The 17,069-nt window shown below is 38.0% G+C and overlaps 4 protein-coding genes across 9 annotated transcripts in view; 1 reads left to right on the plus strand and 3 right to left on the minus strand.

Annotated features, from left to right (window-relative positions):
* Positions 1-459: 459 nt before the first annotated feature.
* MKKS (MKKS centrosomal shuttling protein) lies at positions 460-5,680 on the minus strand. The gene is made up of 4 exons (XM_063331270.1): positions 4,674-5,680; positions 3,969-4,144; positions 3,140-3,250; positions 460-2,651 (listed from the first exon to the last, which is right to left on the minus strand). The coding sequence occupies exons 1-4, from the start codon at positions 5,662-5,664 to the stop codon at positions 2,211-2,213; spliced, it is 1,719 nt and encodes a 572-aa protein (XP_063187340.1). The 5' UTR covers positions 5,665-5,680; the 3' UTR covers positions 460-2,210.
* LOC134514008 (uncharacterized) lies at positions 5,662-6,061 on the minus strand. The gene has a single exon (XM_063331278.1). It carries the CDS (start codon positions 6,059-6,061, stop codon positions 5,909-5,911), a length of 153 nt encoding a protein of 50 aa, XP_063187348.1. The 3' UTR covers positions 5,662-5,908.
* A 1,004-nt stretch (positions 6,062-7,065) lies between these two features.
* Positions 7,066-8,582, minus strand: LOC134514007 (uncharacterized). Of its 2 annotated transcripts, none has more exons than XM_063331276.1 (2): positions 8,436-8,582; positions 7,066-7,274 (listed from the first exon to the last, which is right to left on the minus strand). In XM_063331276.1, the coding sequence occupies exon 2, from the start codon at positions 7,255-7,257 to the stop codon at positions 7,066-7,068; it is 192 nt and encodes a 63-aa protein (XP_063187346.1). In that variant the 5' UTR covers positions 7,258-7,274; positions 8,436-8,582. The 2 variants fall into 2 exon arrangements, with proteins under 2 accessions (XP_063187346.1, XP_063187347.1); XM_063331277.1 differs by having other exon boundaries at positions 7,066-7,270; positions 8,436-8,569.
* Positions 8,583-8,690: 108 nt separating this feature from the next.
* SLX4IP (SLX4 interacting protein) overlaps positions 8,691-17,069 on the plus strand; it is a 79,207-nt gene continuing 70,828 nt past the window's right edge. For 3 of the 5 annotated variants that reach the window (XM_063331271.1, XM_063331273.1, XM_063331274.1), the window contains exons 1-2: positions 8,691-8,848; positions 9,919-10,090. In XM_063331271.1, coding sequence (XP_063187341.1) covers positions 10,019-10,090 — 72 coding nt within the window. In that variant the 5' untranslated portion in view covers positions 8,691-8,848; positions 9,919-10,018. Of the gene's footprint in view, positions 8,849-9,918; positions 10,091-14,981; positions 15,031-17,069 lie in introns of those variants that run through there. The other 2 variants (XM_063331272.1, XM_063331275.1) reach the window with 1 other exon arrangement.

Raw genomic sequence — 17,069 nt, forward strand, 5'->3', positions numbered from 1 at the left:
AAAGTTATTTTTGTTGCTCTTGGATTGAGAGTCAAAATTTTATTTACTTGCATTTTAAATCGTATCCAAAGTTGTATTCCTCCTGTGTTACCCACTAAAGGTAGGTTAACACTAACCATCAAAGGTTCAGGAAGACTCTAGCACAACTGAGAACTGAACCTGAACTGCCCATAGCAGCAGTGCCAGCTGCCTATTTATCCTTTTCAGTCACATTAGGAGACAAAAATTCATTGTTATTAAAGCTATCTAAATATGAAACAATCTGCAGCTAAAAATTCGTTTATACCTGAACCACTCACCAAAAATTAAATTTGATTTTTTTCACAGTTTTCTAATGTGTGATTTTCTTAAAACTGCGAGGAGGGCAGGGAAAAAAAAATAGAATCAGAGCTAACAACAGTTTTATAGGAGCTGTGAACCAACTTTCAGATACCACGACAAAAGAACACTAGCAACTACTTCTACTTAAATATTGTTTTAATTTTCACTTCACAGCTGTAGTCACTAAATTCAACATTTTTGCACTGCATAACAAGCTGCTATTATAGGAAGCAAAGTACTCTAATTCGACACTCTGAGTTAGAGACTCAAAATTAGATGAAGTATTACCAAGATTCTTCTGTGCCTTAAGATATACACCATCATTTGGCTTCATTATTCCTGATGTTTTCATTTGGTTCATGGTATATGGGAGGATCAAGATATGAAAGCAGCCTTTTTGGTAACCAGCTTTTGAGCAGTCTCCATCTCAACTCTTGTAACATTCTTCCACAAATTCCCAAAGGATGCCTTATAGCACTGAGGCAATCATTTCAGGTCATAAAAAGATAAAGAACTTTAAATAACTTTTCATTTTTTCCAGTGAGAAAATGATTATTTATGCTCTCAAAATGAAAAGGACTTTGTACAAAAGGGCTGGAAAGAGCTGGTTTTAATTACATATTTCAAAACTGAGTTATACAAACAATTCTACTGCTTATACTCAGTAAATATATTAAAAACTTAAGAGACCAGGAAACAAATAAGCAGACTAGTCTATAACTAACTCGGATGTTTTCTCGAAAAGCATGTCATGAACAATTTGTCCCTTGTGACTGAAAATGAAGAGGGAGAAGAAAAGGGGCAAAGAAAATGAGTTTAAGCAAGAAACTGTAACACCCCTTTTGATCTCACATGCAAGCTGAAAATGAGAAAAAGTTTCAATCATTCAGTCTACAGCCTTATTTAAAGATCAAAACAAGCCTGAGCAGCTTAAAGCCTTGCTTCATTAAAAGAAAAGCAGCTATACACAGTCAAAGAGTTAATTGAATGGTAAGTAGGACGTTCTTTCTTGCAGCTTTGCTTATAAATAATGATGTTTCTATCATCTAAACTGTCCTGTATTCCACAGAAGACAATCAAGGTGCACTTACAAAAGTTTTTTCCACACAGTCTGCCATTTGTTTTCAAGTTTTCCATTATCTACCTGCCACCTTAAGATCTCCAGGTTGTTTTAATAATTTGCTAAATAAATTACATAGGAATTAAAGTCTTCCAGCCATTTAGAAACTGAAAGTGCATACAGTATATGGTGACAAGATCTTCAGAACAAGATTTGAAAACAAGTGGCTCAAGAAATTTACTAAGGAAAGCCTTCTTTTTTACCTACAAAATTAAAAATACCAGTGATAAAGTTCTGCTGCACTACAAAAGTCTGTTCAAATGCGTAAAGCTTTTGCTGAGACCACATAAATTCTAATCCTTAACATATGTTTTCTCAGCAAGTGAATTCATTTTCCCCTTCCTTTGAAGATACCACAGAGCTAACAGAAACATCCGAAACTTAGCTTAATGCAGAGGGAATATCATAACAGGACTCCTTAAATTCAGCATTTATTGACTGAAGGAGAACATTCAAATCTCCCAGAAGGGCACGAGAAACTCAATTTTTGAAGTGTCATTCACTCTTTTGAATACCCTAATTTGAATACTTGTAAGTCATATGTTATTATGATTCACTGTATATTTGGCTAATCATTTAACAGTTCCTAACAGTGTTAAACATTTGAAAATGCTTGAGGGCACAGCAGATTAACAATCAGAAGAGTACTTAATGGCCAACTGTTTGATTTAAAATTTCTGTCTGTTGTCCATATTCTACCCATTTACAGTATCTTAACAAATTATGTAGTACCCTGCTTTCAATTACGTACTTTCACATAAGATCAGAGCTAGTTTTGATCTTCAATTACGTATGAGAGATCCAAAATCATATTGGCTGTCTCCAGAGCTACTTGTAGGCCACTACACTTCGCAGCAAAACAGTCCAGTGTCAGAAAGTCAGCAACCTTTCCTGTGGGGTCTTTAGGGCAGCCCTGTATAATAGGAGAGCCAAACTGGCCTTGCAAAAGCCTCCAGTTGAGATTCTCAGTGTTACCATTAATCCCACAGCCACATTTTGAAACTAAATCCGACCAGTTAGAGACAGAGGGAAAACCTGATGGAACAAACCAACAATGTCCATAAACCATGTCTGTAAGAATTTCTCCATCATCATGATTCAGAGAGCAAGCTACAGACTCCAGGGAACGGCAAAAACCATCGGCAACCAATTGGTATTGCGTCCGAGAACAATCTAAATCTTTAAAACTGCTGGTGGGCAAACTACAACTCTAAAAAAAACAAAACCAGGAAAACAGAAAATTAGAACACTGTTATATAGAAATAATTTTATTCAAACATACATCATACTGTTGCTTTTTTTTTTAAACAGATGGTTCAGTCCTACCTAAAAAAATTGTTCATGTGATGATTACTCCACAATAGGAAAGATTTCTAGAGAAGTCAAAGCTAACCTCTGCACAATTATCTTTCAATATAAAAATTCTACACATTTTTATTTTAACACTTAAAAACTAAGCACTTACTGTAATACATACCTAAAGACTAATACGTACAAATACAGTATTAACAAGTCTGAAAGATGTAATTAGCACCGAGTGCTTCAAATAGACCCCTTTGTTTTATATTAGTAGTTAGGCAGCAAAAATGCAACAATAATCTAGAAAAGACAAGTGTTTCAACTGTAGCAGTGATTCTACATAAGTTCTTGTTTCCTAAGTATATCAAGGAGCTTTAAAAAACCTTATGTCTCACATACCTTGTGTCTTATGTACGAAGCCAAATGAGTTTCTGTACAGCCACCTCCTAACAATGCCAAAGGTTCCTTGATTGTTAACTGTAGCACATGTTCTGCAGTTTCACAGGCACGCTGAAAACCATATGAATTTGTCATTACACATACAATGATTAATAGAATTTGCCCCTATTGAAAAAGCTACCAGAATAAAATTTTCAGTAGTTTCTAGTACAGACTTCATAAACTTGAATTACATGTGGATATAAAGCTGGTGAGTGATTTTCAAAACCATGTTCACTTAATAAGAAATTGTCTTTATTTGTCCACGCTCAGAATGGAAAAGCAGAAATGAAATAAAAAAAAGCTTTTATTTGTATTTTATTCCATCTTTTTGCAAAACAGGACTATATATAAAAAGCCAATCAGCATCAATGACATTTCTAGAGCAACTATTCAATATAAAACTATGCTTGCCTACCATTGCAGGTATTGCTGCTGGCTTTTTGCTGGGCAATTTTTTCTCTATGCTCTCATAGACCAAGTAATGAGAGAAAAACGTTTATCCAGCACTGGCCTCAAGAACAAGTGAAAAATGTTTCTCTCTCTAAACAACTTCCCATATTAAAATAGAAGCATTTAATGAACATAAGCACTTCAGGAATTTTGAAATTCTGGGAACAAGGGCATTTCTGAATTGCTTTCTTGAAATTGTATACCTAAACCCTGACTAAACTCCATTTATGTACTGAAAAAAATCACTCTTCTAAACTCACCATATCTGTTTCTCATAACTTTATTTTTTTGTTAAAAACATGACTTTTCAGGAAAGATTTCTAGAGAATTTGCCTACCTTCAACTCATCCCAAGCTGTTTCATTTCTGTTACAGAGTATCAAGCTGCAGACAACTGCGTCATTAGGAATTAGATGCACAAACCGTTTTGAAGCAAAACTTTCGATGCGCACATCTTTCAAACTGCCATAACAACTGGGAGACAACAAATGTACGGAAGCTATAGGCTTTGAACCTGTCCAATTAAAAGCAGAGAACAATACGTATTACTGTCATCAGAACAGCTATCTGTTACATTTCATAAAGCATGAACTTTTTTCCTCTTGGCTTTTTAAATTATATATATATTCTTCAATACCTAACATTTCAATCTACACAGGAAATCACAAAACCAACATGTTTTCAAAGTGCAAGACTTACTGATAGTTTAAGACTAAAAAAAAGTGGTTTTTTTAATTCTTGCCAGATAAGAGTTTGAAAATAATCTACATTTGCAAACAGTTACTATAATTGGATATTCCTCATGCAGCAATCAGTAATCACATGTGCAGTATATCATCATTAGAGCCTGCAAAAGACCAATCTCACCTTAAAAAAAAAAATGGGTTTCAGACTAGAAAAGAGCAACTCTTGCTCAGCTGCTAAAGTAAGATACAGACAAAAATAAGACAATCCTTACTCTGCAATGACACCAACCTAGAAAGGCTTTCATTATGAGATGAACATTAAGGACAATTGTTTAGCACAGAAAACTAGCTCATTACCTGTCATCCGACTCAGGGGTTCCATCAGAGATAGCCCAGCTCTGTCCACAGCCATTACGTGGTTCTCTTCCAGGTACTGTTTCAAGGATGGATGGATAACTTTCTGGCACACTACAAGGCCGACCTCATCATTAACCAGCTGCTTTCCTACATTAAGCAAACGATTCAGCTCTGACTTTTCTAGAGAAATTGCGTGATGGACTGTTATAGTTCCTTCTTCAGCGCTGAAGAGGTCTCCTGACAGGGACACACAGAAAAGTGCCATCTTGATCATGTTTGAACAACTTCTTTTGACAGTAAGTGGTTTTGCCCATTGAATTTCTGGTGTTTCTATGAGCAGTCCAGGAAGAACTGTAGAATCCACAACTCTTCTACCTTTCACAGGTACTATTACACACTTTCCTAAAACAGCATTAGTCTCGACATGACATGGAACAGTAAACAGAAAAGCCTTTAAAATCAGCGCTGTGAGATGTTCAACTTCTGGTTTATTAAGCATGCAAGCAGGTTTGCTTCTTAATACACTGCGTACCAAACAAAGAAGGGTCTCAAGACTGCTAAAATCCACAGATACTCGGCAACCGCAGGCCTCAGATTTGAGGTAGTCCATACATACACTCAGAAGATGTTTGCTTATTTTAATGACAGTCCAAGTTGCAATGTTTAGGCTTTTAAAGTTTTCAATCATACTACAGCAAAGAATGGCAGTAAATAAGCCACAGTCACTGAAGCGTGATATATGGTTCTGTACGGAGGCAGTCAAAACCCTTAATACAGGATGACTGACAGAAAGACGACTGAATATGGCTGAAGATTGTGAAGTCGTACAAACATAGCCTCCCACACCATTGTGGAGCTGTTTGAGTCTACCAGCAGGACCATAGCAAGATTTTAATATTCCGTTTAGCAGAGACAGTGACTGACTAACTGTATCTTTAGTTAAAGGTTCGCTAATAAATAACGGAGGCTTTTTGGCTTCAAGACAAGACATTTTCAAAGTAAGATTTTAATTCTAGCCAACAAAACAGATTTCATTTTTACTTGGATCTATAATTCATAGCACTTAAAAAATTTAAAGTAGTACATTTTAATTATTGCAGCTAAGGATTATTTTAAATGTGAAAAGGTACATACAGTACGATAATGACATTCCTGTGACTCGCTATGATCTATCTCTTAAAATGAGGCTTAAATCATATTGTGAAACTGATATATAACGACAGCAGTAAGCTATTTCATTCACAACGATCTTCCTTTTTAGCTTCTGAATGTGACCGAACAGATTTTTTTGCAACAAAGTTTACAAGCATGCTTCCAAAATGGACACCTATAAGTGACAGTCCTGCCACAAACAGAAAGTTCTTTCTACTCCAGCTAGCTTTCCCCATCTCTTCTTCAGCAACACTCACAGAAGAAAAGCTCCAAAGCTAATTACACCTACAATAAAAAACAGAAAGGTATTAGGATAATCTTATGACAATATTGCGTAGCTTGAACTGTTATTTTATTTTTCACAAAAAAACTCACATAAGGACAAATACCAAATTATAATGCTTTTTAATTGAGGAAACCTATTAATATTATATATATTATAAGCATATAGTACAAAAATCATACATGTTTGTTAATAACTTCAATTCTGACCACCAGTTTATACACTGTTTTACCTGTAGGCCTATAAGTTAAGTAACAGGCCACTATAAACTGGTCTTAATTGTATGACAGTGTCAAAACTGTAGTGATGTTAAGCTGTTTTTACTCGAAAGCAAAAGAACTGAACTATCCAGCACTGCTTCCCAGGCAAACACTGCAGAAGCAAAAGCTTTTATTGTTCAGACAACTTTAAGAAATCTCTCCTTCTGAAAGAAACATTTCTTACTTCAAGACACCTAAGATACACAATTTTTTTTTAGTTCTTAAACACTTCAAAACTTAAAGGAGTACTTATTTACACTTCTATGTAGATGTACAGTATTTAGACTTCTCTCATACTTGAGTTTCTTTTTTATTGTAATCACCATCCCTACTAACAACACAGTGTATGTCATAATTATTTCTGGGAAGTTTCGAACCTGAAAGGACATTCTGCAGACCCAGTCACAAGAGTTTGACTATTTTGACTTGTTTTTAAATATCCTTAAGACCTATAATACCATCACTTAATTGGTCCTATCACATGGGATTTAGCAGCAGTTTGAGATGTATGATGCATTTTTTGGGGCCGTGTAACTACCAGATTAACTCAGTTGCAAAAAAAAAAATTCTGGAAGACTAAAACTAGAGCAGCAATACTGCATCTGTTAAAAAATTCTCATTTATTCAACTCATCTCCTGCCTCAAAGATACAGATACAACCAATTAGGTAACTTACCCACAATACATAGCACTAATGCTATTTTTCTTTATTTTTGTGATCCCTTTGCATCACGTATGCCACAATCCCAGGTTCTGGAACAAATTCCTCTGTCTTCACTTGGAAAATAGGACTGGACTTCAAGTGAAACCACCCCCAGTGCACCAGCCCAAGGCTAGTTCCCATAACAATCAGAACTTTGTAGTCCTTCCAGATGGTTTTAAGACCCATTGCAAACTGGCATCTACCTAGGTAAAAATAATTTATTATTTTAAATATATTCTAGAAATTCTTTTTTTACTCTATAATAATAGCACAGAACAGATAAACCTGAAAGTTAATATCTTTAATTACAGTGCAGCAGATGATTAAAACACAAAACGACACAAGAAAGTCTTACTTCGCGAACTTCAAAAAAAAAGGCTATAAAAATAACCTCAATTCAGACATCTTGAAATGTTAATTGCTGCATTTGCTTCGAGCTTTGGCATGCTAAATCTTAAAGCTTTGTTACTTTGTTATGTTTATCTAATTACAAATGCTACTGCTTCAGATGGTAAATATTTGAAGTCTAAAACAAAGCAGTTTCAAAATACACCATTTTCCCTCCCCTGTAGTTAATAAAATTCAATGACTAACCGAGCTCCTAACAGAATACAAAACTTTGAACTTGCAGGTCAAGGAAATTGCAATGCTTCTGACATCACTTTAAGTTACCCAGAGTAGCAGTTATGCCTGCCTTAGCCCTCTTTGCCCTTGATATTCAGAAATTACAAAGTACAAACATAATAAATACATCCTTGTCTAAAAAGATTGCGCAAGCCTCTACTTCCCATAGGATTTCATTAAGAATTACTAAATACAGGGGAAAAAAGGTATGTATACCCAGGTTTTATATCAAAATAACGTCTTGGTTTAAACAGCTACAAAGGTGCAACTCAGGGAGTAAGCGTTCCTACCCTGCCCGCCTTCATCCACCTGACAGAAATTATATGCCCAACTAAAAACCCATCACGCTGTGGGGATTTCACAGCCTCACACCACTTGGCACACAAGAAAAAAACGACTCAAAGAAATCACCTAGCCGGCCGCTACAACCGAGGCGGCCGGCTATAACCCGCTAAGGAGAAGCTGAAGCAACCAGACACTGCTCTGACGGTCGGGCCGGCAGCCTGGACCCCTCCGCTCTGGGTCGCGCTGCGACGAGCTCCCAACCGACCTTCTCTCTCTATCCCCGCGTCCCAGCGACCTTGCTGCGCGGCCGCCTGAGGCGGGGAGCGGCTCCCCTCAGGCCAGAGGCAGCTGAGGAGGACGGGTGAGAGAGGGGGACGGCGCACCTCGAGGCCTCTCTCCCTTTTCCTCACGCAAGGGGCTCCGGGGCCAGACCCAACAGCCCTCCCAGCTCTCACCTCGCCCTGAGGAGGAGCCTCCCCAAAGCGGGGGGGGGCCCAGCTGCCTGCCCGACCGCCGGCGCCTCAGCTCCCTCCCCTCCGCGCTGGAGCCCCCCTAACGACAGGGCACCCGCCTCACGCAGACCGGAAGTACGGCGCAGCAGCCCCGCCTCCCCGCCGGCACAGGGCTGAGGCCGGCGCGCGGCCCTTCCTCCTCTGGTCCGCTATTGGCCCAAACCCTGCGTCACGTGGCAAGCCTCGGGCGGCCGCCCCGGCGGCCATTTTGCGTTTGGGCACGGCAGGGCGGGTGGCGGCTACGGCCCGGCGGCCATTTTGGATAGGGGAGAAGAAGCTCCTGCTCGGTAGCCATCTTGCTTGGGGGCAGAGGAGCCGTTAGAACCGTTGGAGGCAGGCACCGGAGCAGGGAAGAGGTACGGCACGACTACGGCAGCAGCCCTGCCGGGACCCTCGGCTGGGAGGCTCTTGCGGGGAAAGGCTGTGCCTTGCTCTTCAGTCTCGCCTTCCTCCCGAGATAAATGCGTGAGGCGATGCCCTGGGGGAGCTGCTGCTGTGAGGGCACCGGCCGGCTCCCGCCGTGCCTCCCTCAGGCGCCGCCTCGGCTGGTTCCCTCCTGCGCCGCCCCCTCCCGGCCCGGCGAGGTGCGAGCCTCCAGAGCACCGGCGGGCTCAAAAATACATATATCTCTCTGCTTTTTCTTCCTTGCTTAACTCCCGTTGCAGGCATTCTGCTTCACTTCTTCATGCACCTGTCTGAGCCTTCCTGCAGGCGCACACAGTTGCCGTGACCAAAGTAATTCTTCTTGTTATGAACACTGCATTCAGCTGTTCCACAAATTTTTTTTTTAAAAATAACATTCAGTAATGCAAAAAGATAATAGCTAGCACCTGTCTGTAATAAGTACTCTGACATTCCTCAGAGACTCTCTTTCCTCTAGGTCTATGCAGTTGTGTGGTGAATGGGGAACATTTTTGAAAGTGAATTGTTGAACTTTAAAGGTGAATTGTCAGTTCATGAATGAAGTTCATTGTAAATTACAATGTTATTGTAAATAACAATGAGCTAAAAACATGCTAACCTGTTGGAGGAGTAAAGGTTAAGCAGAGAAATTGGGAATAGTGGGCCTAAAAATCCTGAGACTGCAAAATGTGAAGATTCTGGTATGTCTTGCCAGAACTAGAAATGCTTTACTAAATCTGTGAATTGCTGAGTTTAGGAATTTTTAAATTCTTTTTTTAAAAGAATTTTAAAAATTTTTAAACACTGCTCATCCAGAGTTTAGGATCTCAGTTGCTCTCAGAAGCTGACGAGTGCTGGGTCTGGGCTGGACAGCGTTTCACTCCAATACCTAAGGAATGGAAAGTTCAGAAAAATTCTCTTTTATGTTGTAATAGTTAATTTTGAACAACAAAAATAGCTAATATTAACTTATTCCAGAGAGTTCCTTAACTAGCATTTGTGTTTTTGTTTCTGCCTTTTTCAGGTGCCCGCCTCTCCCCACACAAGGTAAAGGCACCAAAGATGGGCAGAGTGTGAATAATTTGCAGCTGTTGTGTTAAAAGCAGCTCTGTCTTCAAGGGGGCATGTGCAGCAGGAGTTTTCAATTTCTCGTTCCTGCTGAGTTCCAACTTCCCTCACCGCAGGAAGCTACTAAGGTAAGATGCTGTTCATCAGCTGGCAGCAAACACTTTAGCTTGCTCTCTGGGAGGCCATGTTTTCTGGCTTCTCCTGAGAGTCTACTGCTCCAATTAATTGCAAATTTAGGAAAGAAAGATATTCTGCTGCATTATTTTTGAACAGTGTCTCTCTCTATCTACAGGGAACCTGTGTGTTTAATTCTAGATGGTGTTTTTTTTGTACAGGCTGTCTATCAAAAATTTAGATGTTGAAATACTACAAGTACTATGTCAAGGCTTTTTAAAAAAAAATAAAAAAAGTAGTTTCTTCGAGGAATTTTTCTGCCTTATTTGCTTATCTTCACATTTCCTTACGTACAGTTTTCTTTAGAGGTTTGCATTAGTTTGCAACATGTACAGTATTCCAGAGTCTTGTTACTGAGTAGAGCAATTGTAACATATCTGTGTTTCTTGTGTTTCGTTTTTTTTTTTTTTTTCTTAAACACAGTAAATGACAGAGTAATTTGGGGCTTGTTGGCTTTTTTTCTTGTAGAATGGATGGGTATTTTTCCTCATTTTCTGATGTCTTAGTATTGGGCGTTTTTTTGTATGTGACAGTTCAGTGACTTTCCTGATGGTTCACACGTTAGGTGTATTCTTTTTGGTTTTCTAAGGATTTGCTTACATTTATTTTGTGTGCTGCATTTCCTTTGCCTTATCTATATAGTCAATGCAAAGAATGGGGTAGTTGGCAAACTCCCAAAGTCAACTTACTCCCATGAAGAGCAAATTGAACCAAAGGTAACTTGTCTTGTGCATCTTTTTTTCCTTTGCTTTTCTTTTTCTTCTATTATTTTTTAGATTGGATTTGGAGAGGATTTCCGCCTGTCAGCAGTCCTTCTCCCATCAGTAGTGGCAGACTTGTTGCAACAAAGTATTCTAGATGGTAAATTGTTACAAAAAAAGAGATTGGTGATGCCAGGGTAAAATCAGCTGATTCATCCACATGGTTGGTTTGTTTCTCCAGCAGGACATGACCTTTTGGAAAAAGAGATGATGCTCTGTCATATTTTGTTGCAACTCTTCTTCATGTTATTGCTACTGTAAGGCTTAATGATAAAACATGATCAGTCCAAATGTTGTTCTTCAGATCACAGGCCTGCAGCACCACTGTGAATTATATGCCATATGCAGCTTGAAAGTTATGTACAATCTAGGTAAACTATGTTCCTGGAAGCATGAGGCGAAGTACCTTGTGTTCTACCATATCCCAGGTACAGGTAATTCCATGTAAATGTTAGGTTTGTTCAATACTGCCGCTGCTGTTGTAGGAGATCTTAGTTGATGGTGCGTTCCACAGCAAATTGTGTTTGTCATTACAGATTTCCTAGCTTCAGCTTAGAAATTCTAGCAACTTAGAGGAGAGACTGTAGCATTTAACGCTATCCTACTTTTTGCTGTTTCTTCCCTGCTATTTTTCCTAATTTTTACTATTTTTTTTTTGTTTTTTGTTGGGGGGAGGAGGTAGGGATCATTAGTAAAGCTCTAGATATGAGCCTTTCATTAAAATCAAAAAACCAATCCTGAACTGCTACCGAAAGCTTTTTCGTTTTGGTTTTTTTTTTTTTAAGAGAATCTGATGAGTTGTACCTGTTCAGGTTTCGTGGTGTTTTGAAAAGGCTGTGATATACCTTATTATTTCCTTTTTGTTTTCGTGTGATGGAGTGGGTAGCCCTTCCTTAGAGTTCTTAAACACCAAGAATGCAATCCGTAAGCACAGTTGGTTTTCATTTGGTGGCTGCCATTTCCCTTTAGCATCTCTTCTGACCTAGTTCTAGCAGCAGCTATTTCAAAAATTTCTTGAGTTTTATCTCCTACTAAGATTCTTCTTGTAGTCGTTCGACTATGTGTACTTCCATAGAGTAGCACCTTACTACCTGGCTGAATTGAAATATGATGTTCCAACTGGTCAAGGGCACTGTTTGTTACATTGTGTTTCTTGAAATGATAATGTTGACAGAATTTATTCTGATAAGATAAAAGAGTTTCTAGGTCAAGTCTTTAAATACCTCCAGGGATGGCAACTCAACTGCTTCCCTGGGCAGCTTGTTCCACTGTTTGACAAACCTTTCAGTGAAGAAATTTCTCGTAATATCCGATCTAAACCTCCCCTGGTGCAACTTGAGGCCATTTCCTCTTGCTGTTACTTGGGAGAAGAGACTGACACCCACCTTGCTACAACCTCCTTTAAAGTAGTTATAGTGCTGAGGGTTATGGTTTAGTGGTAACTTGGCAGTGCAAGGTTAACAGCTGGACTTGATGATCTTAAAGGTCTCTTCCAACAAAAAATTCTCTGTGATTCTGTATTTTTGTGCAAGAAAGAATGACAGTTTTGTGACAGAAGGTGTGTTATTCCAGCTTCTGTCTGCATGACTGTTACTTGAAAATTCAATTTGCTCTCTATATCTTTTTGCCCACTGTTACTGTGCAGTTGATAAAAGCTCCAAATTTGAGCTTTTTCACAACATAGTTGAAACATTTTATTAACTATATTAAAGTTTTTATTCAGTAGTTACTTGCAGAATGGTTCTCAGTTCAAACTCATTTTAACCTGGTGACAGTAACAACTGTTTAACTTCTCACTTCTTGCAATCCTTTTACTGTTTCTGTTTCTTACAGCTTGGATATTGATATGATATATAGAAAAAAAATCATTGAAGTAATTGGGAGTTTTCCTTGAGCCAGTATATGGAACTGTGCCTCATTACTTTTATGTTTTCTCATAGCTGTTTTGAAATCTTGGATCTCAGCATTTGGATATTTGGAATGGAAGCACCGCATAGAAGTGTTTATTTAGTTCAAAATTATTACTGTTGAATTTTAAGATCAAAAATATCTGTGCTATGTTATGTAGTTGTAAAGTGGGTCTTTATCTTGTTTTGCACTTTTTTGAAGTTAAATAAGGGTAATGACTGCATTTTGAAATGTTTAAGTGTAGTGCCTGACAGAGACACGTGTCACCAACCTGACTTGTATCCTGAAATTTTGACAGCTCCATCCCGGTGCTTTACAATAACTTGAAGTATGCAGTGAGAAGCAGATACGTCTTCTGCATTGTTACTATTCTCCTACACCATGTCTTAGGAAATTGACCGGATTTGTCTATCTTACTAAGAGACTAATCCTTTAGGAAACTTTAGAGTGTAAAAGGCAGCTCTATTCTCAGTATAGTTTCTGTTGCAGTCTGTCTATTGCAGGTGGCAGATACTGATGTTTGTTTTTTCTTGATTTTTGAAGCTTGAACTATATTGTTTGGGTGCTCTATCTTTTGCCAGTGTATACTGAGACCCTTGTTCACCTGTTTTTCTGTCCAGTTCACATCTGTTCCTTGTCTGTTGCCTCTGTTCCTATCCTGTGTGAAAACAGAATGTATCTTAATTTTCTTATGCATGTGTTTTTGTAGATATTAATTTGGTACCATAGAGCTCATTCCATGTCCCTTTGGAATCCCAACACTGTGGGGTTAGCTGGAAGGACTTTAATGAATTTAACCTAATCTTCTATCTTTTGACAAGTGAATGCTTAGCTCCCATTTATGTGGAGAATGATGAACTTCCCCAGCAAAAGCAGTTAAAAACGTGAAATCAGCATGGAAAGTGACTAGGCTCGTGGTTTGGCTTGCAAGCCAACCTGAAGCTTGTAGTCATTTGAGTGAGATACAGCGTTCTTCTAAGGGAATGGAGGGGGAAATCTTAGTAATTAATTGAAGGTTTCTTCTTGTGCCCAAGAGAAGGTGCGTGTAACTTCCTGCATGAACTTATGCTTCGTGAGTTACTTGGAATGGTCTGAGGCAGGGCCAGGGTTTGTGCAGCTAAATGTACTTCACTCAATATCCCAAATTAAGCAATCTAAATCCTGTTTGGTGTAAGCAAGAGAAGAGGATATCCAAAGTTCACTTGACTTTTGAGCAACTACAATAATACTCAGGTCACGTTGCTTTATAGATGTGTTAGTCTAAAATTTTAAATATACATAATCTGTGTCTACATATGCACACCAGAAATCATAGTTTCTTATTTAAAAAAAAAAAAAAAGGAAAAAGACTGTGCTTTGTTTTTGAACTGGTTTAAACTCTTATACTACTGATTATGGGAACTGCAGGTAGTGAATGGGTGTCTCAGTTCTGAAGCTTGCTTACTGTTGCTTGGTCTGAAAGCAAATTTTGAAATTTGCTTAGTGTTGTTGAGCCCCTGTTAAGAGACTGTGATGGAGGACATTATTTCTATAGGGTCATCAGTGTATGCAGGCTGTTGTGAGTTCCCTGGCTAAGTAGAAATGGAGTATCCACAAGATAGAGAGGTTTGAGGACTCTCTTGACTAGAGAAAGTATTATTTCATTTATTAAGATTGTTGGGGTTTTTTCTTGAAAATGATACCTTTTAAAATGTTGTGTGTTTTCTTCCCTCTTCTTCATTCTTTCTTTCTTTAAGCTATGCGAAGGGATTTTATGTGGAGCTATTAATTTGAAAGAGAAACTAGGCTGAGGCCATATATATAAGAACCAGTGGTTGAAGCAGTAGTAAAGGAATATTCCAGGTTTAGTTTGCTGCTCTCTGAAAGGCTTCTTGAGGTTAAGTTAGGTGGGTTTGTCTCTGTCTTAATACTGGTCTGAAAAATAAGTTCTAATTTTATGTTTCATGTGTTGTATGGTAAGTGCCTGAACAGTTCTGATGTTCACTAAAAGAAACTAATGCAAGCAGATAAGTAATTCTCCTTTAAGTAAAAGCTTTCCTTGGCTTTCTTAAAGCAGAGTGTAGGGTTTGAAGAACAGCAGTAATGAAAAAAAAAGATTTTAAAAATCCTTCTCAGTTGGAGCAGAGATCTGAGTTTTTCTCTAGTGCTGATCACTTTTAAATTGATGTTTTTATAGGACCAGCTTACACTGACCTATCATGGCATCCAACAAATTTGTCATTAAGGTAAGTAGAATTTTATAGCTTTCATTTAAAAAGAAAATCCGTAATATTGCTTAGAATGGGTGTACATCAATTTTAAAAGTTAATGACGAAGAGGGGTATCTTTAAGACTTCTGGTCATAGTACCATGTTTAGTATCAGCTTTTCTCTCTCTTTGGAAGCAAACTTCTTGAATCACTGCTCTATCATGAGCACGAAGATTAAAATCATGTAACTAAAAGTGATTAGTTGTGTAGTTAGAATTAGAAACTGCACAAATTCTCAGTAAAACCGTGTTTGCTACCTGAAATACAATTTAGGGTTGATTCTTCTCTCACTGTAATCTTGGAATATTATTTGTGCACTTCCCAGATAATCTAAGAGTTCCTGGTTTAAGGCATAGCAATGTTCTTAAACTATTTATCACACTCGACTATATTTGCCTCTTTTCCCATTTTCAGGGATTAGTTGTCTTACATCCAGTAAAATGCTATTGCAGTTTGTTTTGCAAACAGGCTATGACTTTTGGTTATGTATCTGAAGAGTAACACTTTTCAAAACATTCTATAATAAACATAGCACTTCATAATTCTTCTACTGTAATGATATCAGCTTATCAATAAATAAAACTAATTGTTCAGTAAAAATTGTGAAACCTTCTCTTTTGGACCTTCTGTCTTGTTTCTGTGTTCCTGTATGTCTAGGGTAGTTTAGGTAATACATACATTTCAAAGTGATTAGAGCAATATATTGTTCTCTTGGAAATGTTTGTTTCCAGGAATTTTCTTAGCAGAAGAGACTTTTTCCTCTGTGGGTAAGCTTGGGTTTTTTGGAGGGCAGCTACAAAAACCTTCCTGACTGAGCAGGCTGTGGAAGCTATTGAAGCTTGGTTTTGTGGGTAACCAACCTGTTCAACAAGCGGACCAAACATTTAATTTTTGTGTCCTATGTGTTCTTTTCCAAGGAAAACTACTGTCACTTACTGGGATGTTTGCTTTATTTTTTTTTTTGCCATTTAACATGATTATAAACCTTAATGGTATCGTGTCTATACTACTGACTGCTTCTAAAGTGATATAGGAGTTAGGAGAAATATCTTTGATTTTGAGCACATTTTACCTGATATTCTGAGTCTATATGCCACTGATGTGGGTAACAACAGGAGCTGATGCTGAAGGCATTGTTTTTCCTCAGCTGAGAACTCTTGACGTCATGGATACTAATGTAAGTGCCCAAGAAAACAATGGTGTGAGTTGAGATATCTTCGCTAGATAAAAAGCCTTAAGATATTTGATTACTGACCTGCATTATTACAGCTTGCTGATTCAGCATAAACACTTTACTGGTATTCAACACATACCCTGGCAATCACTAAGTAGTTTAACATCACTGACTATCTATGCAACCTGTTAGGTTCTCATTGAGCGTGCGTTTTTAGGTAAGCAGTATCACCAACACAACTTTTGAGACTGCTAATGAGATACAACTTTATTTTTTCTGATAGTATTTGAGAAATGAGGATAAATTTTTTTCGCATGTACTGACTACTGAAAATTAACTTTGCTTTGGTTAAAATGTATTGAATATATGTGAATATATATTAAATATAAATGAAAATATGTGAAAAGCTGACTGGAATTCACTTTGTGCAGAGGTGCGTAATGCTTGTTAGATTGGGGATTTTGTGTGTGAATTTTTGCTTCTTTACATTCAACGGATTTGTATTTAATGTGAATATTCTCTTTTTAAAGACTGTTCAACTTCCATATAATTTTTTCAAGGAAGATCCCTGTGCAGAAGATTCTCCATCAAAAAGCGGAATATATTCCCGCTTTTCTCTGCAGGGAGAGTATAGAAAATACTATGTTCTTACTTTTAGGTTCCTCGGGTTTGAACTGATAGGGGTATTTTACTGAGTCTGAAAATGTTCCTCAATGCCTCATCTTCTGCATTCTCTACTTCTAAGATTTAGATTTTGTAAGCATGTGTATGTTAATCTTTTGATAAGAAACCGAAAAGTACAGATTGTCAGTCTTTCAAGTCTTAGCTGACTGGAATGTAAT

The sequence above is a fragment of the Chroicocephalus ridibundus genome, chromosome 3, assembly GCF_963924245.1.
Source record: "Chroicocephalus ridibundus chromosome 3, bChrRid1.1, whole genome shotgun sequence".
In the NCBI taxonomy this organism is placed as follows: domain Eukaryota; kingdom Metazoa; phylum Chordata; class Aves; order Charadriiformes; family Laridae; genus Chroicocephalus; species Chroicocephalus ridibundus.